We start from the raw sequence: 25,978 nt of genomic DNA, 5'->3' as shown, positions 1-25,978 counted from the left end.
CCCTTTGGCAATTATGTGCCTAAGCACTTCTTCACCCTGGATGATATTCCAATTACTGAATGGCCAGCTAGATTTCAAGAATTTCATGGTTGGCTTATAGCAGAATGCTTACATGAAGGTTCCACTGATAGCACAACCATCTATAAATTTCTAGCTTATGCTATTGGTACCTTAAGAGAATGGTATATTGGTCTTGGAGCATACTGACAATTGCAATAGACTCAACTTCCTCTGTCTCAGTTCATTTTTGCTCTATACAGTCAATTTCTTTGAGACTTAGTTGAACGTAATGTTCAAGAACGAGCGGATTTTCTCAAAATGAAATGTTGTTCTTTGGATAGAATAGACCTCCAAAAACACTACAAGCGCATGTTACCCAAGTTCTTTGTTCTTGTTGGACTTGATGATCGGAATCTTAAGCAAGTCTTTGTCAACTCCTTCCCTGAACCCCTTAGCACTAATCCTCTCAAAGATCTTGCAACCAAAGGACAGACTATTGATTCAAGTTTTGTTAGCCAACTTTATCAAGCCATCTTATCCTCTTTGGAAAAGCTATGCCATCAACACACATTCCTACAACAATGGGAAAAGACCTAAGTCAAACTTGGTACTTCTTGCAATACATTCCACCTCCAGATCAAATGCAAAGACTCCAATTGTATGTGTCCTACTAAGAAGAAATCCCACTTCAAGAAGGTGTTCTCAAAATCCTCTAAACCTTAGAAGATTAGTGCAAAGAAATCCAAGGCTATATCTGCTTTCAAACAGAACCCCGCAAGGAATTGGAAGTTTCTTAGACGAAAAAAGTCTAGAGGAAAGAGTTTTGAAAAATGCTATGTTTGTGGGCCGAAAGGTCATTTTGCCAAAAATTGCCCCAGAATAGATCTTAAGCAGAAGAAAGAGAAACTTATCCAAATGGCTCATCAGTTCCTTCTGGAATTCACATCTTTGGATGATATTGATATTGATGTTGAATCTCTCTATAGTCTTTGTAATGATGAAGATGATGCGACTCTCTTCATGATTGATATACCAGAAGATCACTCAAAGCAAGAATCCTCTACTTCTGATGAAGATACTGGCCTCATATACCAGGTAACTCAACCTGATGTTTTACCTTCTCTCCCTTCCCAATCCAAACCAGCCTACAAATTAGCTCCTATCATTCTCCCCTTAGCCCCCGTAACCATTCAAGAAACCTCATGGACAAGACCAATCAAAGTTAATGCATATTTTTATACTTGGCCCCTCCTTCACCATGCTATCCTTTGACATTCACCCTCCGATTCGTGGAAATCTTGCCATCAACCCATTTTAGCTACAAATGAAGAATATTTCTCTATAAATCTCGTAACCAAGAATCCCATCAAAATCAAAATCTTCCCTATATTGGTCCTCCACCATATTGTATTGGGCTCTCATCTTCTAGGAAAAGATCTTCTCATAGGATTTGATATCCTTAAAAGGTTGTCATCACTCCATTGGGGACAAACAAGTCTTATTACAAAAAACAATTTCTTCCATGGACCACCATTCCACGGCTTTTCATCACTCTCCCCTTTGATGACCTTCGCCAAAGGTCTTTAAGGGATTGTTGTGGTTCCAATCATATAGAACTCCTCCATAAGTGTGCACATCCCCTTTGGCATAATTCTGCATTTTTTATCTAGCTCCCCTTTAAGAAAAATGAGGATGTCAATCCAACCAAAGCGAGTCATTCGGAATGAACCCGTGCACACCTTGCCATAGCCCGACAAGAAATCTAGCAACTATTGGCCCAGCAATTGATCGAACCCACACCTTCCCAGTGGGCTTGTGAGGCATTTTATGTAAACAAGAGAGCAAAATAGATATGAGGCAAACTTCACATTGTCATTAATTACCAACTTTTAAATGCTTTCCTTGCAGATGATAAATTTCCTCTGCCCACAGGCCAACACTTTAGGCACAGTTGTCTTTTGCCCAGATTTTTAGCAAATTTGACTATTTTGGCAACTTGGCATTCATCCCGATGAAAGGCACAAAATGGCATTTTGCATCCCTAGTCACCATCTCCAATGGATAGTCATACCCTTTGGTCTTAAGATAGCTCCTTCTCTCTTCCAAAAGGCCATGTTACGACTATATGCTTCCACTGAAAATCAGGCTTTAATCAACATTGAAGACATTTTGTTGTTCTCGAATACACTTAAAGACCATAAACAGTTGTTGGAACAATTTTACAAGATCACTAAAGAAGCAGGCGTGATGCTATCTCCCACAAAGTTCAATATGGCTACATCCCCCATTAACTTCCTAGGTGTCACCATCAGCAATGGTTCTTATGCTCTTCAACCCCAAATTGGCAAGTCTTTCCTTGACTTCCCTGACACCCTCACAATTCCCCAACTTCACAAGTTTCTTGGCATTGTGAATTACATGACAAAATTTATTCCCCGTAAGGCCAAATACACCCAGCTATTGTATGATCAGTTCAAGAAAAATGCTCCCAGATGGACAAAACAACACACCCAGGCAATAAAGAAGATTAAGCAAATTGCCCAAAACCTCCCTCCATTGGCAATCCCCTCTACAGGTACTCATATTTTATAGACAAATGATCAGTGACAAGTTATGGGCAGCAGTCCTCTTAGAAGAACTCCATGGGAAAAGACAGGTTTGTGACTATAAAAGCGGCCTCTTCACTCCATGCTGAACAATCATACCATAGCACATTCAAAGAAATCCTTGCTGTCAAATAAGGCATTAAAATTTTCCAATTCCACCTCATTAGTCATACATTTCAAATTGAAATTGATATGACAACATTCCCTCGCATGCTCCAATTCAAGCCAAAAATGCTTCCAAATTCCTAACTACTCAGGCGGGCGCAATGGTTCAATAAATGGTCATTTACCGTAAAACATGTCAAAGGTAAACATACAATGCTAGCTGATTTCTTACCCAGACCCTTGAAGCCCCCTCCAAGCATTCAATCTGCACTCCCTCTCTGTTTTCCGTTCACACCTGGTGCTTCATCCTCAAGGCCACCTCCAAATTCCCCAAATGGCAAGTCTCCTTCTAATGATGACATTGCACCACTTCATCTCTCTAACCTACCTCCACCAATTTATAGTGACATCTCTTGTTGCACTATCATCAGCCAATGCATAACCACTTATCAAAATACTTTGGCAGTTCTCGTCTCTAAATATGGCATAAGGGATGATTGGTTCAAGTGCCATCCGGCTTTTCCTTATCTCACCCTATTCACTATCTATCATACTTGGTCATTCCCCAAGAAATATATGTGTTCTTTTAAAATCTCTTTATTGTGCACAAAATAGCCCTTTCTTTCCCTTGCCTTGCCGTTACACATTACCTTCAATACTGCCTCCAAGATACTCATCCATTTCCACCAGCTTACCAAGGCCCTCCGTATTATGGAACTCTTTCTCCCAAACCTCAAGAAGGGTATCTTGCCAAACTTCTTGGAAAATTCCAACCACTTGAATAATGGCTTACCTTCTTCCAGTCCCATTATGGAAAAAATGCAATCATCATATTCCATTGTGACCCAAACCATATTCATCCAAACTTCATGGAACCAACTCCCCCTAATCGCAAGCATTATCTTGCTTATCATGCTAACCATTTTATTTACGCCATTATAGACCATGATTAGTACTCACACCAGCGTGATCAAAATTATCTTGAAGAATGGCATCAATTTCAAGTTGATATGATTAGGTACAACAACATAGATCTCAACAGTATCCCAGAGCATTTAATAGGCCTTGATGATGCATGGGAATTAAATCATGTCATTAATGACCTTAATGTTGCATACATACTTTATGTATAGCATGACTATCAGATTGATCACTATGAAGACTTCTTGGATAGCCAACTAGATGATGCACATTATAAATGGGATTTAAATTCTGATTGAGTATTTATGCTTTATACTTTTATGGTATTGTAGATTGTATTTCTACGGTATAGTATACCCACAAGGTATTGTACAAGTGTGATGTAATAATGATGCAAATGCTGATGTCATCCTTGCATTATTGAGTGACTTCCATTTTCAATTCATGTGCATTTCATGTTTGTTTGAGTTGTATCTGCATTACATCTGAGCTCGTTTGTCTATAAAAGGAGGCTACCGGTGTGTAATAGTTTCAAGTTTGAAGGGAATAAGAAATCTCTATGTGTCGTGTGCTCTTTATCTTCTCTTTACGTGAATCGTTTCTCAACATGGTATCAAAGCCAAAATTCAATTAAGGAAAGAGAAAGGAGAGAGAGAGAGAGAGAGAGAGAGAGAGAGAGAGAGAAAGAAGGGAACGGAGGAGAAGATGTTTATCTCCATGATCGTTGCACCTCCATCGCTTGACCTCCATCGAAGAGTTGCAACTCCACCGTTGAAGACCCCATCGTGAAATAGAGAAACTTTCCACCATCAAACCCTCACCCAGAGAAATCCCATCATGAACTAGGAAGCCTTTTGCCAGAGAAATCCCATCAAGCCTTCCACCTTCGAGAGAGTAACCATCCATTCCTTTTTTAAGAATCGGCTTTTGGTTTATTACATTCTCAAACCTCTTTTTTTTTATAACCATTTAAGCCTTCTTCCAACTTGTAATCACACACTACCCCCCCCCCCCCAAAAAAAAAATGACGGTGTTACCTACCCTATAAAACCTTTGAATCCTATAACTCTTTAGATTTGTATGGGTGGTCCAGCTATTCCATTCTGCGACATTTCAGTTGTTTTGAAAGGGTGAAGACTGAAGAAATACGGACAATTTTTGGCATGGCCACCAGCTTCCACTGGCTCCGATCATTACCCCACTCTTCGTCCTCTTTTGGTAAGATTTGATGAAACAAATTATTTGATCTGGTCTCGATTTGCATACCTAAATATTGTCGGAAGAGGACTTGTTGGACACATTACGAGCACCATTATCAAACCTACCACCACAAGTATTTCTCAAGATAAATGGGTCTCGAATGACTCCCTTATCATGTCGTTCCTTTTTTGAATTCCATGAATCCAAATATTGCCCATGGATACCTATTACTTGATACTACAACCCAAATCTGGAAGGCTACTACATAAACATATAGACAGTTGGCAAATGATGCACAAGTTTATGAGCTACGGAAGAAGCTTCATAAGACTACCTAGAAGGAACTGACTGTGGCCCAGTATTATGCTGAATTGCAACCTCTTTGACAGGAGTTGGATCATTATGGGGATTATCAACCCACGAATATAGATGTTGTGGCTACTTATAGGAAGCACATTGATAAGATTCGGGACATATTACTTTTTGGCTGGTTTGAATGTGGATTATGATTAGATCAGGGTACAAATATTGAGTCATTATCCCTTTCCTATGCTAGAACAATCTTATGCCCTTGTTCAGTGTGAAGAAAGCCATCGATTAGCCATGCTTCATGCTCCTATTGTGAAGAAATCATCCCTACAGTCTATTAGTACCAAATCTTATTAATCAAAGGAGATTGTTAAGTGTGAACAACTGTCACAAACCATATCATACCAAGGCCAACTGTTGAAAGCTCCTTGGGAAGCCTGCTGATTTTGAGCATAAAAGGGCACAAAGAAGGAAAAACCGAAGGCTAAATTTTCTAAAACTATTTCCACTACATCCTTTATAGACATTGGTTTTTCAATGGAGAAAATAGCTACTCCACAACGTATTCTGCAGTCTTCTACTACTAGTGCAGCCTCTACTACTGTTTCCTCCACTCCATTCCAACTCCTACCTTGCTACTTTAGGTAAAACTTTACACGCTTCTATGTTTCTTCGGTTTCTGCTCCTTGGATCATTGATACAGGAGCCATAGATTATATAACAAGTTCATCCTTTTTTTTCTTAAATTATCTTCAACTTTCAGGAAAGATAAAGTTTGAATTGTTAATGGCTCTTATTCTTCTATTGCTGAAAAAGGGCCATTTAGCATGCTCCATCTCACGTTCCTTCCTTCTCTACTAATTTACTTTCTATCAATTGTCTTACACTTGACTGGAATTGTAAAGTGACATTTTTTCCACCCTACTGTGCTTTCTAGGATCTAGTAACAAACAAGGAGATTGGACGTGGTAAATTAGACAATGGACTTTATCTATGTGAGCCAATTGGAGGATCTACTTTTGCTCCGGCTGCATCTTCTCATTAGGTCCATTCAACAATGTTTGATCTTCATCAGTGGCATCGTAGGCTTGGTTACCCCCCCCCCTAGGAACTCTTAAGAAAGTATTTTCGTATTTAGTTTCTTCTTGTAATAGGAACGAATTTTTTGTGAAGCCAACATTTTTGGGAAACAGATTGGTTCTACTTATTTACCTTCTCCTCATAATAGAAAATCTATTAATTTTGTGTTAATTCATACTTATGTCTGGGGGCCCTTCCAACATGTGTCTATTACTAGCCATAGATATTTTGTTATTTTTATTGATTGTCACTCTCGATCTATATGGATTTAAAAAAAAAAAAATTTCCGATGTTTCATGATTTTCATAATATGACTAAAACTTAGTTAAATGTCACTGTGAAGATCCTTCGCAGTGATAATGGCACAAAGTATATTGATGGTGAATTTTAGAGATCTCTCTGACTCTAGCATAATATACCAAACCAGTTGTATTGATACGGCTGCCCAAAACAAGGTTGCCTCAAGGAAGAACCAGCATCTATGAAATAATTCGTTCTATTATGATTGCTATGAATGTCCCTGATCAATACTTGAGTGATGCTATACTCATTGCCTCTTACCTTATGAATAGGGATGCCCAATAGGATATTTGGTTTTAAATGTCCTGATGAGATTCTCCAAGGTGACTCTTTCTTTGTTATTCCCCCAAAGGTTTTTGGTTGTGTGTTATACCAGAATCACAGCCCATCGGAGTGAGCTGGCTCCCCACAGCCTACACTACATATTTTTGGGGTATTCTGCCACTCATAAGGGGTACAAATGTTATCATCCTACTTCCAAAAAAAATTGTGTCTATGGATGTAGTTTTTAATGAGTCTTACCCTTCACCTCTCTGAGGGAGAGTGCTAGAGGAGAGGTGTTTTTTCCAACTCTGGACCTTCCTATTATACACATAGACTCCCACACACCACCACAACACAACTTAGAAGCTCAAGAACAGTTTCTTGAGCAGGGGAGACTTTCACCAGTATGCATGAGGACTTTGATTCTCCCCCTCCATTTTTTTAATCATGTGAAGAACCTAGTTAAGGGGAGACCACTCCTGTGAGGCACACTATTGAGGTCTTTCAAAAATAAGATTGACCAGAATAAGGAGGTGCACACTTATCAGAGAAAGAATTACAATCAACCAAAGCAAGTGGAGAAAGGTGACATGTTACCACTTGGCCACTTGACCCTTGCTCCAAATCATTGTGAAAGGGGCAACATCCTTGTTAATGTATTCCCCCTGAGGTATCTTCTTCTAATCTTCCTATTGTTGTTAGAAAAGGAGTTAGACCTTGCACTTAACATCCTATAGCCATGGGCAAAGACTGGAACTTGCACCAACTAGATGTAAAGAATGCCTTCTTGCATGGGGAGTTGGATAAAGAAGTCTATACGGAGATCCCACATGGTTTCTCTGATGATAATACTGCAAAGAAAGTTATCGGTAAACAATCTCCTAAATGTTGGTTTGGACACCTCCAGTCATTATTGGGTATAAGCAAAGCAAAGCAACGCTGATTATACATTGTTTGTCAGGAAGTCGGGTACAAATATCATACTTCTCATCATTTATGTGGACAATATTGTCATCATAAGGACTCGGGAAGTTACAATACTTCCTAGGAATTAAGGTGGCTCGATCAAAGAAGGGTATATACCTATCCCAGAGGAAGTTTGATCTAGATTTATTATCAAAAGTGGGATGTTGGGGTTCAAAGCAGTGGATGCCCATATTGAGGCTGGAGCTAAACTCAAGGAGAGAGAGGGAGAACCCATGGACAAAGGAAGATATCAAAGGCTAGTAGGGAAGCTTATTTACTTGTTCCACACCAGGCCAAACATTGCTTATGCAATGGGGATAGTGAGCCAGTTCATACATGTTCCATATTCAACTCATATGAAAGTTGTTACCAAAATACTGCAATATTTGAAGGGAAACTCTTGGAAGATGAATACTTTTGTCACTCACTGATAATATAAGGGTAGAAGCATTTTTTTACACTGATGTAGACTGGACTGGGTCTCCTAATAGAAAATAAATTTTAGGTTATTGTATCTTTGTTGGAGGTAATCTAGTTACTTGTGGGAGTAAGAAATAGAATGTGGTAGCTTTATCTAGTATAAAAGTTGAATATAGAGCTATAGTTCATGGAGTCTGTGAGCTACTATGGTTGAAGGGTTTGCTAGAAAATATTGGTGTTCAAGTTCCAAACCATATGATGGTGTTGTGAAAACAAGGATGCCATTAGTACTGCCAATAATCCAGTGCAACATGATCGACTAAACACATCAAAATTGACAGGTTTTTTGTCAAAGGAATGCTGAAACAAGGGGTGATCTGCATGCCTTCTGAGAGGTCTGGGAAACAAGTGGCTGATATTTTCACTAAGGGTTTGAAGGAAGGAGACTTCCTTCCTATGATAGGCAAGTTGGGCATGACTAACATCTATGCCTCAACTTGAGGGAGTGTTGGTTAAGTTACATTAGGAGTTTTGACTCGTGTAATTTTCTATTTCTTACCCAAGTAAGGCTATGTGTGTAATAGTGCTCTTTCCTCTTCATTATAAATAAGGGGCTTGGGATCACACTGATCAATCCAAGCTATTCTACCATAATCGTTTCTCAACACTATTTTTTACTGTATCCTTTTCATCATGATGATTGAAAACCGTCCAGCAGCCACTATTACTGTTTCGATCACATCTATCAAAAGCTTAGAAAAGTATCCAGCTGTCTTCTCTGGGCTCAGGTAGTTGGAGTCTATATCACCGCCATACAAGAAATTGAGTATTTGACGAAACCATAGCAACCACCTTCTGTGAGAGCCATTGAAACTCCTGAATAGATAGAAGGCAATGGCACTGTACTTTGCATGCCGTTGAACTGCATTGATCTGTCTGGTTACTAATGTTTCGATTCATACCACAGCCAAGGGTGTTTGGGACAAACTCAAAGAGAGTTCCTCCCAGGACAAATACATGTCCAGAGTATTTGATATATTGGAGAAGTTCCACTCCTAAAGATGAGACTGATCTAATGCTTGTATGGGCTTTTGCAGAAATCTCTAAAAAGGACACCTTGCTTCTATTTGCAATGATATCTGCAGCAAAGTTGCAGGTTTGGTGGAATTCTCCTAAATCTGAGAATAAGAATTAAAGAAGCAGGCCTAGAAAAAAAGTCCCTGACCTTGGGAGGGGTGACAGATGAGAATGCCATGCGAAGGTCCTTGACCTGCTTGGCGAGTCTGTAGAACATTGCCCAGCAGCTATTGGTGAATGCCGTTGGGTCCAGACCTAGTGTAAACTCCTGCCTAGGACCCAAACCTGCTTAATAGTAAATGATACGCACTGCCGAGCAGCATCAATGAGGAAGAGGAGGTCCCTGACCAGCTTCTAATCTCACAAAACAATTCAGTCCTACAATAAGTTCTGTCTGCTTTATTCTTTCACATGAAGTACTAGAAAGGAGCTGAATAGAGCCGTGCAAACTACAGAGAGTCCTCCATGGACTTTGAAACTGGAATTAAAATGGAAAAGGTGAGTCTTTTTCATTTGAAAGCAAGGAGAGTCCTGAACCATCTTTAACTAATTCTTTCGCATGAGGTACTAAAAAGGGGCTGAATAGAGCCATATAAACTACAAAGAGTCCTCTATGGACTTTGAAACTGGAATAAAAAAGGAAAAGGACTCTTTCATGTGAAAGCAAGGGGAGTCGTGAACCATCTTTAACTAATTCTTACTTAATCATAACCACAACTTAGCTTTTAAAAAGGGAAAAATTAAACAATGTTTATTGGCTCAAATAAACTTTAAGGACTAGGCAGAAAAAAGACTAAATATGGAGATTTCGTCCTCAATTCATGCACCAATGTTGTAGATACATAAAGCTGGCCAACCACAAGGGAAATCCAACCTATGAGGCCCAAGCCATATGCCTATCAACGGTAAGTTGGATTCTAAGAAAGAGCATTGTTGCCCGATCTGCTGCAAGATTATTTTGGGAATTGAAATTGTTCATAAGAAGGGTGTCATTTTATCTCAAGAGGCAACATGTTCTTGGTCTTATATCTAAAGAGTCGATTTCTATTTTTCATTTTTGTTTTATATAACTATTTTATGTGGCACAAATAGCAGATTAAAACTTGTATTTCTACTTATAAGTTAAACAAATATTAAAGAGTCCTAACTTGTAATAATGCAAGATATTCATCAAATAAATAGGTAAGTACAGCTCTTTATAATAAAATAGAACTTACCATAATAACATATGATATTATATAAATAGGAAACTGGTAATTATATTTACCTCTTTTCTATTCTAAGACCCCAATCAACCCAATCTATTTTACAATCATGTTTTACGGGTTTTCTTCCATATACTTTCATCCTAGATTCATCCCATTCTTGTTTCATGGTTTCCAACCGAAACAATCAGTAATGTGTTGAATCATGGAATAACTTTTTGTCAAAAACCAAAAAAATAAAAAGTAAACCCAAATTGTCCAAAAAACGACCGCCTAGCTGCTATAGCATCATATGGCATCCAAGGCATTGCCTTGAAATCTCTAGAGACACAGAGAATAGGTTTCTGCATGCACATAAAGTGTCCCAACACTTAGGCCTTCCAAAATGCCTTGATGCCTTGGTGTCGCTTAAGAGATGCTGTGGTAACTACGATTTCCTACATAAACATCAGAACATAAGACTGGTGAGGAAGATTATTTATTTGCCTGGCACTCATCCTGAAATCCTTTATTGATGATGTTACTGGTCAGATTATACAGAATCCTAAACAGGCTTACTAGGATGTGCTGTTAATAAAGACATTTTAAGGAGGCCCCGGGCAAAGATTTTGGCTATCAACTTCACAGTCGTACAGAAATTGGGGGTTGTTCTGTTGCTGAGTAGGCTTCTACAGTTGATCGCCAATCAGCTACCGGATATTGCACATTTGTTGGCAGTAACCTCATAACTTGGAGAAGTAAGAAACAGATTATTGTTGGTTGGTGTAGTGGTGAGGCTGTATGGAAATGATGTAGTTGAAATCTCTTCCTCAATTGCATAACATAACAAGGCATAATGAGAAAATCAAGTTTTGATCTATATTGTCAGTAAATGGTTGTTCATGGAAGGACAAACATATCAAGGTAGATTGTCATTTTGTGAGGAATACAGCTGCAAAAGCATATTTCAATTCATTTTGTCAACTGCAGCAATCAACTTGGTGATATGTTCTCAAAGGCATTGGTCTACCTGCTTTCCCTGTGGTTATTCCAAGTTGGGTATGGGATATCAAGAAACACTCCAGCTTGAGGGGGAGTGTTAGTGTGTGGAGCTTGATGGTGCTTCATGTGGCAGTAGTGTGTGATAGGATTTTGTCTATTAGCTTAATTTTCTATGTCTAATAGCTTAGTATTAGAGGTCTGTTTTTTCTTTTTCCCTTTAATTATAATTAAGAGCAATCTAGGTTCTTCCCTCCCTTGCCTCTCCTCTCCCAAGTAGATTATAATAGAGCACTAATGATCAAATATGTTCGTATCTAAATTCTGAACTGAATAGGTTGGAGCACATACCATCACAGAACCGGGTGGTTGGGATTGTATGGCAAGATAAGTAGGCCCACCACCACGCCCAATACTCCCACCACGCCCATGGAAAAGGGTTACTTTTATTCCAAACTCATTGCAGGCAGCTACAACACTCTCTTGGGCTTTATAAAGTTCCCACGCTGCAGTGAAGCGCCCAGCATCTTTACCAGAATCTGAATAACCAACCATGACCTATGCAAAATGAAGGATTAAAATCCACAACTTGCTCTAGGATTTGATGAAACACATTCAGCTTTAAAAGCTACTCAAACACACACCTCTTGGTGTCCATTGTGGTTTTTTATTATGTGCTCTCTATACCAATCGATTGATAACAACTTCCTGATTGCTGGACCAGCACCTCTCAAGTCTTCCATTGTTTCAAATAGAGGAACTACTCGCAATCTGCATTAAAGAGGAAACCAAGAAATTTGAGAATAATTTTTTTCCATTCCTTAATGTTAATTGAACAAGATGCACTAGTTAAATATATGATCAATTTTGTTTGGGCATTCTTCCTTCTATGTCTTTCTCACTAATTTAGACCTTGCTCAAGCATAATTTAATTAATACCCTAGATGGTCAGAGGTTATGTTCAGAAGGACTAATAATATTTTCAGAGTATAACATGCAACACATTCCAGAGAAATAACTAGTAACTTGTATTGGAAGAACAAGCTTACCAATCTTATAATCAAGCCTCACCATATGGTTCAAATAGGTCAACTAGAAACTCTAGATTATACTACAACAGGTCCAAGTGTCAACGACAATGTATAGAAGAGGAAATACAGGCCCAAGGACACACAGAGATTAGTCCATCTCTCTCAACGGTCAACAGTTGGTTTGCTGAATATTCTGCAGCCTCAAAATTCAAAGATCTTTAGTTTGCATGCTTTCCCCCCCCCCCCCCCTTTTTTTTTTTTTTTTTTATTTTTGGGGGGGGGGGTGGGGGGGGGGTTTAGTTGCTAACCCAAATAGAAGACCTTTAGTTATGAGTACTGTTAATATAATTCTAGGGCCTAGTAAAACAGGTTAGAATTACCGAGAAATTAGGAATTATAAGTTGTTGTATCTATCTTTCCTAATGTAAATGAAATAACTAAGCACACCATTCAAACCCCCCCCCCCACCCCCACCAAAAAAAAAAAAAAATAATAATAATTATCAAGCACATTAGTGGAAGACTGGTTCCATTACATTTAGTGTGGAGGACAGATATAACAGATTTTCTTTTTGGGTGAATACAAATCAAACATATTCATTCAGGCTATCATAGAAACTTAATTTGTTTTGATTAAACCATTGACATGATCATTTATCAGTAATTACTGGATTTAATTTTTCTGTTCCCCACAGTTTCTCAGCCACTAGAGGTTAAAATATACAGATCCACGTCACTTACGTTCCCCCCGGGCATGGTCTTCCAAGCTCACCGCTCAGGGCAAGTCGTGCATCCTTCTGTAAGAGCTCGACAGCAAGAACATCACTTGCCTACCAGTGATAAAGAATTACAGCAATTGTTACTGTTGATTCAACAAAAAAAAACAAACAGAAGCTTTGGCTTTAACTACATAACTGTAGAATGTCAAATCATATACCCAGATTTCGACACATATGGTTAACACATACATTGGATGCCATAGAAATAACATAAGCTCCAAGTGTATCAGTTCCTAGTTCAGCAGCAACACGGAAAGTATCAAGGACTTCTTTCACATCAGGAACAACCTGAAAATTTCCAAAAAAGGAGTCAGGATAAAAAATAATAAACTCCATAATGACACATCTAATGATGGGAAGTCAAGGAAAGATATCTATCATCTGAGAACTATTTTATACCTCTAAACAAATATCTAAAACATGGTTATTCATTAAGAAAAGCTCTCAAACTTGGACACTAATATAATAATTCAGAACTAGCTTCTGATCTAAAACCAGGATAATAATCTAATTCTATCCCAAGCAAATGTTCTTGCCGTTAAATTGCCATTGATCCTAAAAAGGCTTTATTGGGCCCAAGGTGGGAGACTTCAAGCTTCTTAGTCTTGAGTTTTTTCTTGTAATGGAACTTTTCATGAGCCCATATTTGGGGGCCTAAACCCATCATTTATTAGTTAGTATTGTATTTTATTTTGAAACATTTTTAGATAGCTGTAAATAGATGTGAAGCCAATCTGGCCCTAAATTAAGAGTTAGGGAGTAGTTCATTATTTCTAAGAGTCTTATTTTAGTATTTTTCAGGTAAATACTTGAGGAAGTTTAGATTGACTAAAGCTCTAGCTTGTTATTCTCATTTAAAGATTGTAAAAACATTCCCCATCAATTTAATTGAACATGCTAACATTATGATTTGAAAAGTAATGTGTAAAAGCTCCGCCCCCCCCCCCCAGTTCTCTTTCTGCCCTCTCCTCTCTCGCTCCCTTCTCCTTTGCCCCAGAAGCAGATCAACCTCATCTTTCCTTCCTTCCCAATTTGATCACAAGATCCAGCCATTTGGCCTGCCAGAATTTGAATCCATTAAATGGATTTTCAGATTGCATTAAACATGTCCTAAGAAACTAGATGATGAAAGCAAGACCATCCCCCTAGACAAACCAGCAAACTGGACCCCAGGACCAGGCCCATTGGCACATCAAGTTGGCAGGTCAAACCCTACCAGGGGTAGTCTGGTCATTTTCCCACTACTATTGGTTATTAATTTAGTCCAGTAAATATTGTTAAATTTTTGTGAGTCTGAAAAATAAAGGGTAGAGTTGTCCCCGGAGTATTATTTCATAATATCCCACATCAAGTATTTTCTTTCTAATTGTACTCTTACATTATTATAAATAAAGACTGATTGTGTCTCTCTAACACAAGTCAAAAGTTTGGACCATTCAACATGGTATTAGAACCAAAAATCTAAGCCACAAGATTTGAGAGTTTCTGGGAAACCTTAAAGCCATCGCTGCTAGCCCTTTCCCTCACAGCCACCACCGCCACCATACCACCCCTCTTCCGCCTCATCCTAAGGACCTTCACAAGACAGCATGAGGTCCCTAGGACCAACCGCCACCTGCCACCGGCCTCTCTAACCATCCTACGAGGCCCCTAGGAGTATTGCCTTACCCCTGTGATCCCTCTTGGGACCTCGCCTCCCTGTCTAGTCCCTTCTAGGGCCTTCCACCACCTCCCTTGACCTTGTTTTGAGCTTCCACCTCCCTATATGTCTCTACTCCCTTTGTGGTGAGCACTTTTCTCATGCCAAGGGCCTCCTTTCATCCATGACATAATTCCTTGAAGGTCTGTAAATTTAATTTCACATATGTTATTCCTCAAATCAAAGTGATGTCTGTTGAATCTGGTATCACCACCTCTTCTGGTTTGTCTGCTGCAAAGGATGCTCCTGTTATTCGTGATAGAGATTTTCCCCCATTCCAGATGAACTCAATTAAACCAAATGGGAGAGATTATCTTCAATGGTCACATTCAGTTGCTATTGCAGTAGATGCTCAAGGTTTTACCAGACATCTCCACGGTACGACAATGAAACCAACAACACTTGGTTTGGCTCAAGATAAGTGGGAAATGATGAATGTCTTGTTATGAAATTTTTACTTAATTCCATTGAACCTAGTATTGCTGAAACTTACCTCCTCCTTCCTAATACTACTACAGACAGTAAAGTTGCCCGAAAAAGAAAAAAAAAACATACTCTTAAGGTTGGTAATGATGCACAATGCTTTGCAATATGAAGAAGGATTCATCAGTTACAGCAAAAATATCTCACCCTCTTTCAGTACTACAATACTCTTCAATGGTACTAACAGACACTTGATTTCTACAGGCGGTTTACCTCGAAGTGTGCCGATGATGTTGCTGCTCATCAGAAGTGGGAAGACAAGCTTCACATGTATGATTTTCTTACTAGTCTAAATATAGAATATCATCAAATATGTGCAGACATCCTTCCACATGAACCTTTTCCCTCCTTGGAGCAGGCATATGCCATGGTTGACACAAAGGATAGCCATCGAACTGCTATGGTTCATGTTCATACACCAAAGAGATCTGCATTGATTGTCAGTATAGGAAACTCTTAAACTCATATTGGTGGACCCTTCCCTCACTCCAGTCAAGTGTGAATAAATTGTGGTTGGGGACATCATACAAAGGATAAATGCTAGAAATTACATGGCCAACCACCCAATTCCCATGGAGGAGGACGGAATGCCAATCATGGTGGAACTTCCCAAGCAGCCACAAATCAAGCCCATCTGGAAGACATTGGTGCCCTAACTCCTCTCCCCTCAGATGAGCTCCATCATCTCCATCAGTTAATGACCAAACTCGAGATGTCTTCTTCCATGCCAATTTATAGTGCTAATGTTGCCTCTGCCATGGTGACTCCTTCTGAGCCTCCTTCCACCTTAGGTATTTTCAATTGCCATAATGTCTCCCCAAGCTCTTCCTTGTAGATAATTGACTTTGGGGCAACCAATCACGTGACTAGATCATCCTCTTTGTTTTATTCATATTCTCATGTTCCTTCTAACTATATTATTCATATAGCTGATGGGTCCCTTTCCCCAGTTTCGGAAAAGGATTTGTCGTTTGTTCCTCATCCTTACAGTTATCTTTAGTATTGCATATTTCAAAATTTTCTACTAACCTTCTATTTATTAGTAGTATCACTCAGGACTTAAATTGCAAAATAATTTTCTTTCCTTCTCATTGTGTTTTTCATGATTTGGAAAATGGACGTACGATTGCCAGTGGTAAACGGCCAGGGGGCACTTTACTTGCTGGACAATTCTCCATTGACGTTGACTACAGTGTCCAATTCCTCTTCTCATGTTTTGTTTACTTTGCTTCAGTGGCATCGCCATCTTGGCTACCCCGCTTTATCTACTTTACCTAAGCCTTTTTTAGATTTAGCTAAACTTTGTAATTTAAATTCTTTCCATAGTGATGCTTGGATTTTAACCAAAGTAAACCAAACATATTTATCCTATTTATGATAATCGTAGTACTACAACTTTTTATGTTATTCACTCAAATATTTGGGGATCTTCCCATGTTGTTCTCTCTTCTAGTTATAGATGGTTTGTTACTTTTATTGAGTGTTGCAATTCAACAAGAAAGTGAAGTGTTTTTTGCTTTCAATTTTTTCACAAAATGGTTCAACCCAATTTCAGGCATCAGTGAAAATTCTTTGCAGCAATAATGGGACTAAGGGTACAGTTGGGGAATTCCAAACTTTTTGGCTACTCATGGCATCATCCGCAAACTAGTTGCATTGACTCCCCACCTCAAAATGGATCCGCCAAACTAGTTGCATTGACTCCCCACCTCAAAGTGGAGTGGCCAAATGCAAAAATAGGCACCTCCTTGAACTTGCTAAATCATTGACATTCACCATGCATGTCCCCTCATTTTTGGAGTGATATCGTCCTTGCTGCAGCCTATCTTATCAACTGGATGCCATCCCATGTCCTACAACAATGCTGCCCTCTTAAGGTTCTTTGGGTTCTACCTCCTTCATAATCCCACCTAAGGTCCTTGGGTGCTTTGCCTTTGCTCAAAACCATCACATTCATGGTAAGCTTGATCCTCGAGTTTACACTGTATTTTCCTTAGGTATTTTGCCACTAAAAAGGGGTACAAGTGTTATAATCCACCTTCTTGCCAGTTCCCTATTTTTCATCTTGCACCTCTTCACGGAGAGAGTGGATCTAGCAAAGTACGAAATCTCACCAAGATTTCGCATTTCGCTGGTTGCCGAAACTAGCAAATCGGCCACTGAGATTTTGCTGATATTTCCTCAATTTCATTTTCCCAATTCCCAATTTCCTATTATCATGACACGATGTCACACAACCCCACCCACTTTCAAACTTCAAATTTCCCATTATCCCATGATTACCATCCTGTCAGTCACGTAACCCCACCCACTTTGAAAAGAGAAGAAATTTCTTCTCTCTCCAAAATTATCCCATCGTGTCAGTTGTCATGCAACCCCACCCACTCTGAAAAGAGAAGAAATTTCTTCTCTCTTCAAACTTCAATGAGGTTTTAAAAGGAATAAAAAGAGGAGAAACATTGAGAGAGGTGGTGGTTTCGGCGAAGATTTAGGTCTCTCATCTCTGCGTGTGCGGTGTCTTCTTACCAAATGATGGGCGCTGCTCTGCCATTGAGTGGTGGTTGCAACGAAGATTCAAAGCTGAGAGAAGAGAAGAACAATAGAAGATGGAAGGGTTTCAATTTCAGGGCATATTTCGCACCTTCTAAAGCTAGATTTCGTTGCTAAAGTTTGAGTTGCAAAGTTGTAGAGTTTGATTTTTCGCAGCTTGGGACTTGGGTTTGAGTTGTAGAGTTCGCAAAGTTGGATTTTTTGAACCTTGGGTTTGAGTTGCGAGTTTGCAGAGGATCAGCAAATATCGGGTATGTGGTTGGATTTTTCATTTCTTTGAACTGCAAGGTTGCAAACGGAAGAACATCCGACGATAGCCACTACTTCACTGGTTCGACGGAAAATCATATTCTGGCGAATTTTAGGAATTCCATTTTCAATGTGAGTTTCGTATCGTTGTCTGTCGAACTAGGCGAATTTCACCATATTTTGGGCGAAATTTGCCGAAATGTTTTACCATGGAATCTAGTGAAGGGGTTTCGATTCTCCTCATCCTCCGATGGCTATCCTTCCCAATATTCCTGCGGATGATGCCCACTTGGAAGATGGAGTAACCGAACACAAACAATGGCCGATGGACAAGGATAGTGACGTACGCGGAGAGCCTTCCCTAAAAACTTATCAAAGAAGCAGTGGAGGAAGTTCCCTCTACCGTGCCTAGTGATGTTTCACTTCCTGGTCCTGCAGAGACTAGTCCTAGTAATTCTATCCCTATGTCAATTTCTAATCCTTTATTAGACATACCAATTGCACTTAGAAACAATCACACGCATGCACTAAGGACCATTCCTCTAACTTTGTCTCATATCAATCATTATCTCCAGCTTTTCAATGCTTTGCTTCTTCCCTATCTATTGCTTTTGTTCTTGACACCTAGCAAGAAGCATTTAATTCATTCGCACTGCAAAGAAGCCATGGATGAAGAGATGCAACCATTTTTATTTTTTTTTGGGGGGGGAAGACATGGGATCTAATGACTCTACTTGCAAGAAAAAGGATTGTTGGGTGTAAATGGGTGTTTATCATAAAACACAAAGCTAATGGCACTATTTAAAGATACAAAGCCAAATGGTTCACTCAGACCTATCGGATTGATTATCAGAAGACTTTTGCTCTAGTTGTGAAGATGAACACAATGAGTGTGGTGCTCTCATGTGCAATGAATCAGGGATCGGATCTTTAGCAACTTAATGTGAAGAATGCCTTCCTCCATTGCGAGATTCAAGAGGAGGTGTACATGAATGTGCCACTAGGGTATATTTCTACTGAGGCTCATGGGAAGGTATACAAAATTAAAACATGCTCTAACATGTTGAAATAGTCCTCAAGAGCATAGTTTGGCAGCTTTCATAGAGCCATGGTGTCTTTGAGTTATAGACAAGAGTAATGTTGACCATACCTTGTATATCGAGAAGACTAGTGCTCATATAACAATACTCATAGTATATGTGGATGGCATTATCATCACAGGTAGTAGTAGAGCAGAGATTTCAGCTCTAAAGGCATTTTCAGGGGCTTAATTTGAAATCAAAGACATAGGAAAACTAAGATATTTTTTGGGCATTGAACTGGCATACTCGGATAATGGTCTCTCTCTTTCTAAGAGGAAATATACTCTGGATTTATTGACAGAAACAGGGATGTTTGGATGCAAGCCCACTGAGACTCCTATGGAGCCTAACCTACACTTGAAGGCTAAATAAGGGAAACCTATGGATAAAGCCAGCTATCAAAGATTGGTCGGAAAGCTGATTTATTTGTCTTATACTAAACCATACATCACTTATGCTATTAGCTTGGTGAATCAATACATGCACGATCCTTACTCCTCACATCTAGATGCTATTTATCGGATCCTAAGATATCTAGAGGCAGCCCCAGGAAAAGGAATTTTGATTTCTCCTCATGGGAACTTGAACAATGAAGCATACACAAATGCGAATTGGGTTGGATGTCTAGATGACAGGAAATCTACCTCTAGGTATTGCGCCTATGCCGGACGAAACTTAGTGACTTGGAGGAGTAAGAAATAGGAAGTTGTTGCTAGGTCCAATGCCAAAGCAGATTATAGAGCAATGGCACAAGGGATCTATGAAATGTTGTGGTTAAAAGGCTTCTTCATGATATGAGTATACTCGTATAGAGTCAAAAGCTCCTACACAATTGTTTTCAGATAGCAAATCAACAATCAAATTAGTTCATAATCCAGTTCAGCATTATTGGACCAAGCATGTAGAGATTGACAAACATTGTATTAAGGAAAAGACCGACTGATCAACATTTTCTTTGTCTAGTCAAAAAACTAGAAGGCTGATATCTTCAATAAGAATATGAGTATTAAGATTTTAGGAAACATTTCTAGCAAGTTGGGCATTGATAGATATCTATGCACCAACTTAAGGGCAAGTGTTGTACAAAAAGATTAATTGTGTCTGTTCAAACACAAGTCGAAGTTCTCAGATCATTCAACACAAATCTAATTTTATTTTCTTAATTGAGTTAGTATCAAGAGTCCTAGTCAGTGATTGTCCCAATTGGAATCAATTTTAAAGTGAGATTCCTTTTGGATAATTACTTGTTATTTTGCATTTTTTTTTTTTCAATGGTTATTATTTATTGATTAGTAAAGCAAGTCCTAGTCTATGAAGGATTCCCTAGTTGAGTCAAGTTAGGTTTCCAAGTTTAAGTCCAAGTCTTTTCCCTCCAAGTGTAAGACTATTTATAGCCCCACTTCATATGTAATTAAACAAGATGAAATTGATGAATATAAATTATGGGTTTGGAGGCAAGAAAAATTATGGGTTTGGAGGGGGAAAATGCCATGGTCTTCTTGGGAGGGCCACGGAGATTTGAGTGATCTTCTTATTCAAGTTCAGCCCTTGTTCTCAATTTCCAGCATTAACTCAGCAAGCCTAGCAGCAACCAATCATCTCCAGGTTACAGGCTTACAGCAATCCCAGCCCCCTCTCCTCCCCACTCCAACCCTCCTCTCCCTTCCCCTAGCCCACAGTTCCCTCCCCCACCCTTCTCAAAACCTGCAGAATTCCCGAGAAGCCTCCCCAGCTCTTTCTTTCCCTTCCACCCCTATTTTTCCCCCTTCCTTTGCGGCAGTTCTGAAATTTTCAGAACAGAAAAGAAAGAAAGAAAAGAGGAGAGAGAGAGAAAAGAAGAAGTAAAGAAAGAAAGAAAGATCAAGAAGAGAGAAAAGAGCCCAAGATCCTTCCAAGAAACCCAAAAAACTTAACCAAGGTCAACCCAACCTTATAATGGCCCACATCTTTCCTCAATCCAACCCTAATCATTCCTAGGCTCAACCGCTGGCTTCCCTTACCATCCTAGGGTAAGTCTAGGTATCTCTAACACATCACATATTTCTTTTTTAAACCCTAATTTTACCTTCTTCCCAATTTCTTCCAACCCATCCAGATTTGTAAAAACCTTAAATTCCCAAATATCATCTCATCTTGGATTGGATGAGTCCCAGATTTCAAAACCTTGGTTCCTCATTTGCTGGTTCACAAGGAGAGGATCCTGGAATAACCCTAATTTTAGGGAGAAAATTGCACATCTAAAAACCCTAAAATCTAGGCTACATCACTAGATGTGCCCTCATAGTTGTTACTAGATTGTTAGTGTTGAGTCTTATGGCATATTGTTGTAAGGCAATAGTTGGTAGTATTGTCTGTTAGCTTATTACATTGTAATAGTCCCACATCAGGAATAGTTCTTTCTTTCTTCACAAGCTACTAATATAAATAAAGGCCTGCTATGTCACTCAAACATAAGTTCAGGATTTCTCAACTCATGCAACACATATTTCTTATCCCATATTTTGGTTATACTCAAAAATCAAACATTTGAATTTTTAGTGGTGACAGCAATAGAAAGTTGTAGTAAAATCGATGCAGAAAGTTCTCATCAAATAAAAGAAAGTTGTAGTAAAATCAAGTGGAGAGGTATGCGACCCTCTTTTAGTCTTTGCAAGCTCCGTCACCACTGAACTCCATTCATTATGTCACAACTTCAATTCTTGTGAGTTTATCGTCACCTTCCCTCTTCTCCAACGCTACTCTATTCAACGTGTTATCTTCACAAAATATATATGAAATCCACACATAAAGGAGCATCTAAGGGAATGGCATTTCTAGTTTATCAGCAACTGAGCATTATTGACCAAGTGAATTAATAAGGGGAGTGCAGTGGAGTACTTTCCACATGTTCTATTGCCACTTTTTTTTAACTTAGCATCTCCCTTGTTCTCGTGTTCTTACATAGCTTCAGCTTCCAACTTCATATCCATCTATATGAACTTATAAGAGCACACATGCATTTACAAAAATATATATCCATAACCATCCACTCATATGAACATAAACACATAACTGTCTACCTGTATGAAAACACTTAAGACAATGAATACAAGAATCATAAACACAGAATAAATATCCAGAAAAGTATCGACAACATCAGATTACCTCTATGGTCGGAGGAACTAAAGGTCTCTTGCCTTTGAGCTCTCTAGTTAGGAACTGAAGTCTCTTTTCTTCATCCCATTCACTATAGACTCCCATATCCAGGTATTTAGTAATTGCGTCCAAAGTGTCAGAATGTCTACTAGATTCCTGGCACAGTAGGGGGTGGGGAGATGGTGAGCCTAGACAAAATTCATAAACTCGATGTCAAACATAGAATGGGATACCAAACAGACCTGGCGCAAATCAAGCTTCATTAATATCATTCCAAAGGTAGCAACTCTTCGGATCAAGTCAGCGAGACGCCCATCAGCAAGAACTCCAGACCCACATGATTGCTGAAGACATTGACAATCATGCATCAGAAGATTAAAGATTTTCTGATGGGAGAAGCAGGAAGTAGAAAAACAAAGAAAAGAAAAGAGAAAGCCATCTAAATACCAGGGACTCATAGCAAAGAAGTAAAGGCTCCAGAAGTTGTTGCGATGTTTCATAGTAATCCCATGGTTCGTGATCACAAGGAAGACCTTCCAGGAGAAGCTCCAGCCGCCTTCGTGATTTCATGAGCTAAAATCAAGGAGCACAGAAAAACATCTAATCATATATGGATGGACAAACTTTATTTAGCTGTTATAATAGAAACCTGGTGGTGGACATGTATGTCAGTTAAATGTTTTCTCAACTCAGTGTCAATGGAAGAGTGCACCTATAGCAGAGTACATAAATCTAAGCTGAAAATTCAATTTTGCCAAGGTTGGTTGAGCATCCTTAAATGCAAGGGTAACAGTTGTACATGCTGGGCATATGGTAGAGATGGCATGCAAACACTGACATGGTAACACTCCCCATCGAAGGATTAGCTTGACAACAAGAGCCATCCACGTGACTGTAAGATGGTGAACAGCCAAGTCAATCATGCTTCTGGGGGCTGTATTTGATGAGGACAATCAAAAAACAAAATAAATGAAATTGTGACTCTCCATAATAGGTAATGGCAGAAGTATGCCATGAATATGGATTTTTAAAAGTTTCATTCTTACTTCTCCCAAGTAACATCTAACTAAATAAAAGGTTGTAAACTGATCTTCAACCAAAAAAAAAAAAAAAAAATGCTGAAAACTGTAAATGTTCTCCCTTCCACATGGTCACAGAAGAAGCAGACTGGAGGCAGTCCTAACCTTCAGCAGTTTGTAAGAGAAGAGAAATACCTTATCTTTAACATTTCCTAAAACAACTCTGTAAGGTGCAATTCCAGGTCGTTGAGGTAGGCTTGGTTCTAGAAGCTTCTGGAAGCTGGACCTTCCAATCTGAGATTCCGAAAATAGCTTCCTTTGGGCAAGGAGCTGACTGGAGCTAAATGATGGACTCCTTGGTGTCATAACCGTCTGGAGACTATTAGAAGATGATGAGTTTCTGATTGTGGCTACAAATCCATTTCCAGACGCCTTATGTGAGTTTTGAATCGGTGAAATATCTGAACGTGGGGAATCCTGACCCTAGAGATTTGCAAATATAATTAATATCAGCCATAATACGATGACATTGGACATTGAAACTATAAATCTCATATCCCAAGGATATTACCCTACCTGCTGACTCGGTGCCATATAATCAGTGCGTGGAATCTCCAGTCTGAGAAACTGAGATTCTCCATCTCTGCAGTCTATACAAAGAACAAAGTCCATAAGGAATTCTGATCCAAGATTAACATTGGGTCTTGCTCAAGTACTATGTCTAACACTGAGTTTCACATCAAATGAACAATGAGAAATTGAGAACAAGAAGAAAATTCAAACGGTGGTAGAGAAATTGGAGGCTTGAAGCCCCCTTTTCATCCTTAAAATATTATTCAGTAGATAAAACACCGGGTATTGGCACCAGTGCAATCCGACCAAATAGAAAGAATATAGGACTCCATTTGTTCTATAAATATTGAAAACATTCCATAAAGCCAGGGGTTGGATAACATCCAATAACCCCTATCACTTCATGGATGACATATAGATAATATATTATTAATTAGAAAACATCTTGAACTAATTTTATGGAAATAAATCAATCTTGGAATCTTGGTATGTCATTTTGCAAAATAGTTTGACTTTAGGTCTAACTAGAAATGGCATAGGGGTCTTGGGAGGGTCATAATGTACACATCCTAATCCCATTTTAGCAGAAAGGCTGTTCCTAGACTGAAACCCGTGACCACTAGGTCGCAATGGAACAACCTTACCATTGCACCAAGGCTGACCCTCTGAAATTGTCTACCTTTCATGACAAATTACTTTTGCTGAAACTGTTTCCGTTTGATTTCATGAAAACAAAGAATCAAGTATCAAGCACATTTCTCAAAAGAGTTTGGCTAATGTTTTTTGTGTCAGATGCCAACCTGACAAAAATACCATCCTCCTTTATCTGGGCTTGGGATGAGTAACCAACCTGATTGGAGGGAAAGGATCCATGTACCATCCCCATTCAATTAGGAAAATGCTGAGTTTGAGTTGAGAAAAGTCTAAATTGAATAATTACTAACCAGCAAATCTCATAACAGCGGTGCACTTAAACCACATTCTCACATGTAAAAAATTCCGTTTGTCCACCATAGCCAGGACAGGTGCATTATTGGCAAATGTGAATTACGGGTTTAGAAACCTCACAACTATGGAAAATATTTGGGCTGAGGTGGGGTGATACTTACCAGGCATTTTAATGGAGAATTAAGTAGCTGGGTTAGTTCAACCATGGAGTTCCCATATGAGATAAATACAACCATCTATTAAAACCCAAATAAATAAAAAAGAATCTTTTGTCCATAAAAGAAAAAATAACATAAGTTTTCCACTAATTCTTACCAGTGGCAAAACTTAAAGAAGTACCTGTGCAAGAGGGTAGATCTGCGCCAACTGGAAGTTGTGTTGGCAATGCCCGAGCCTGTTGGCTGTAAGGCTTTGACTGATTTCTATTTAGTGATTGGATCCAAGTCTCATGCCGATCCTCTGATTCTGTTTCTGCAGAACAATTTGTACAACCCTTAGATCTGATGAGCCTAATCCATAGAACAATTTGTACAACCCTTGCTGGTGTGTTGATTTATTTGGACAGTGAAAGGTGATTATACTTGCAACAAGTTGCACATGGTTGATATCTATGTTCTAGCTGAAGCAGGAGTATTACAATAATAAGGTTATAAAGTGCAAAACCTGGGAGAAAAGTCTTACGAATAGCGCTAGGCACCAATCCCAAGATTCCAAGAGGGATTTGTTGAGGGTTTTGGGTGGTTCCTTTTTTTCTTTATCTTTTTTTTGGGGGAACTCTACTCCTCCTTGTACTGGTTTTTATTAATATGAAATTGGGTGGAGCTTCACAACTAAAGTGAGACCTCCCCTGGTTTGCAGCCTATTTCTCTTTTTTGTCCTCTTCTTTTCTGTTTTGCTTTGTTAATTAGAAAGAACAATTATAGACCCCTTCCAAACTGGGAAGACAATTTAGGCAGCACTACCTCCACATGTTTTCAATACTGAAAAAATAAGTCATGAT

The 25,978-nt window shown here is 39.0% G+C and overlaps 1 protein-coding gene across 1 annotated transcript in view; it reads right to left on the bottom strand.

Moving 5' to 3' along the window:
• PPC4 (phosphoenolpyruvate carboxylase 4) overlaps positions 1–25,978 on the bottom strand; it is a 58,106-nt gene that overhangs the window by 10,119 nt on the left and 22,009 nt on the right. The window contains exons 10-19 of the mRNA XM_089156224.1: positions 25,318–25,449; positions 24,034–24,107; positions 23,653–23,940; positions 22,886–23,011; positions 22,681–22,782; positions 22,448–22,594; positions 13,430–13,528; positions 13,203–13,291; positions 12,076–12,202; positions 11,783–11,989 (exon numbers count right to left, since the gene is read on the bottom strand). Coding sequence (XP_089012350.1) covers positions 11,783–11,989; positions 12,076–12,202; positions 13,203–13,291; positions 13,430–13,528; positions 22,448–22,594; positions 22,681–22,782; positions 22,886–23,011; positions 23,653–23,940; positions 24,034–24,107; positions 25,318–25,449 — 1,391 coding nt within the window. The remainder of the gene's footprint in view (positions 1–11,782; positions 11,990–12,075; positions 12,203–13,202; positions 13,292–13,429; positions 13,529–22,447; positions 22,595–22,680; positions 22,783–22,885; positions 23,012–23,652; positions 23,941–24,033; positions 24,108–25,317; positions 25,450–25,978) is intronic.

The sequence above is a fragment of the Hakea prostrata genome, chromosome 5 (genome assembly GCF_041222555.1).
Source record: "Hakea prostrata isolate BN-2017 chromosome 5, UWA_Hpros_2, whole genome shotgun sequence".
In the NCBI taxonomy this organism is placed as follows: Eukaryota; Viridiplantae; Streptophyta; class Magnoliopsida; order Proteales; family Proteaceae; genus Hakea; species Hakea prostrata.
The sequence above is the reverse complement of the archived record's forward strand: the minus strand, read 5'-3'. Positions and strand labels throughout refer to the sequence as shown.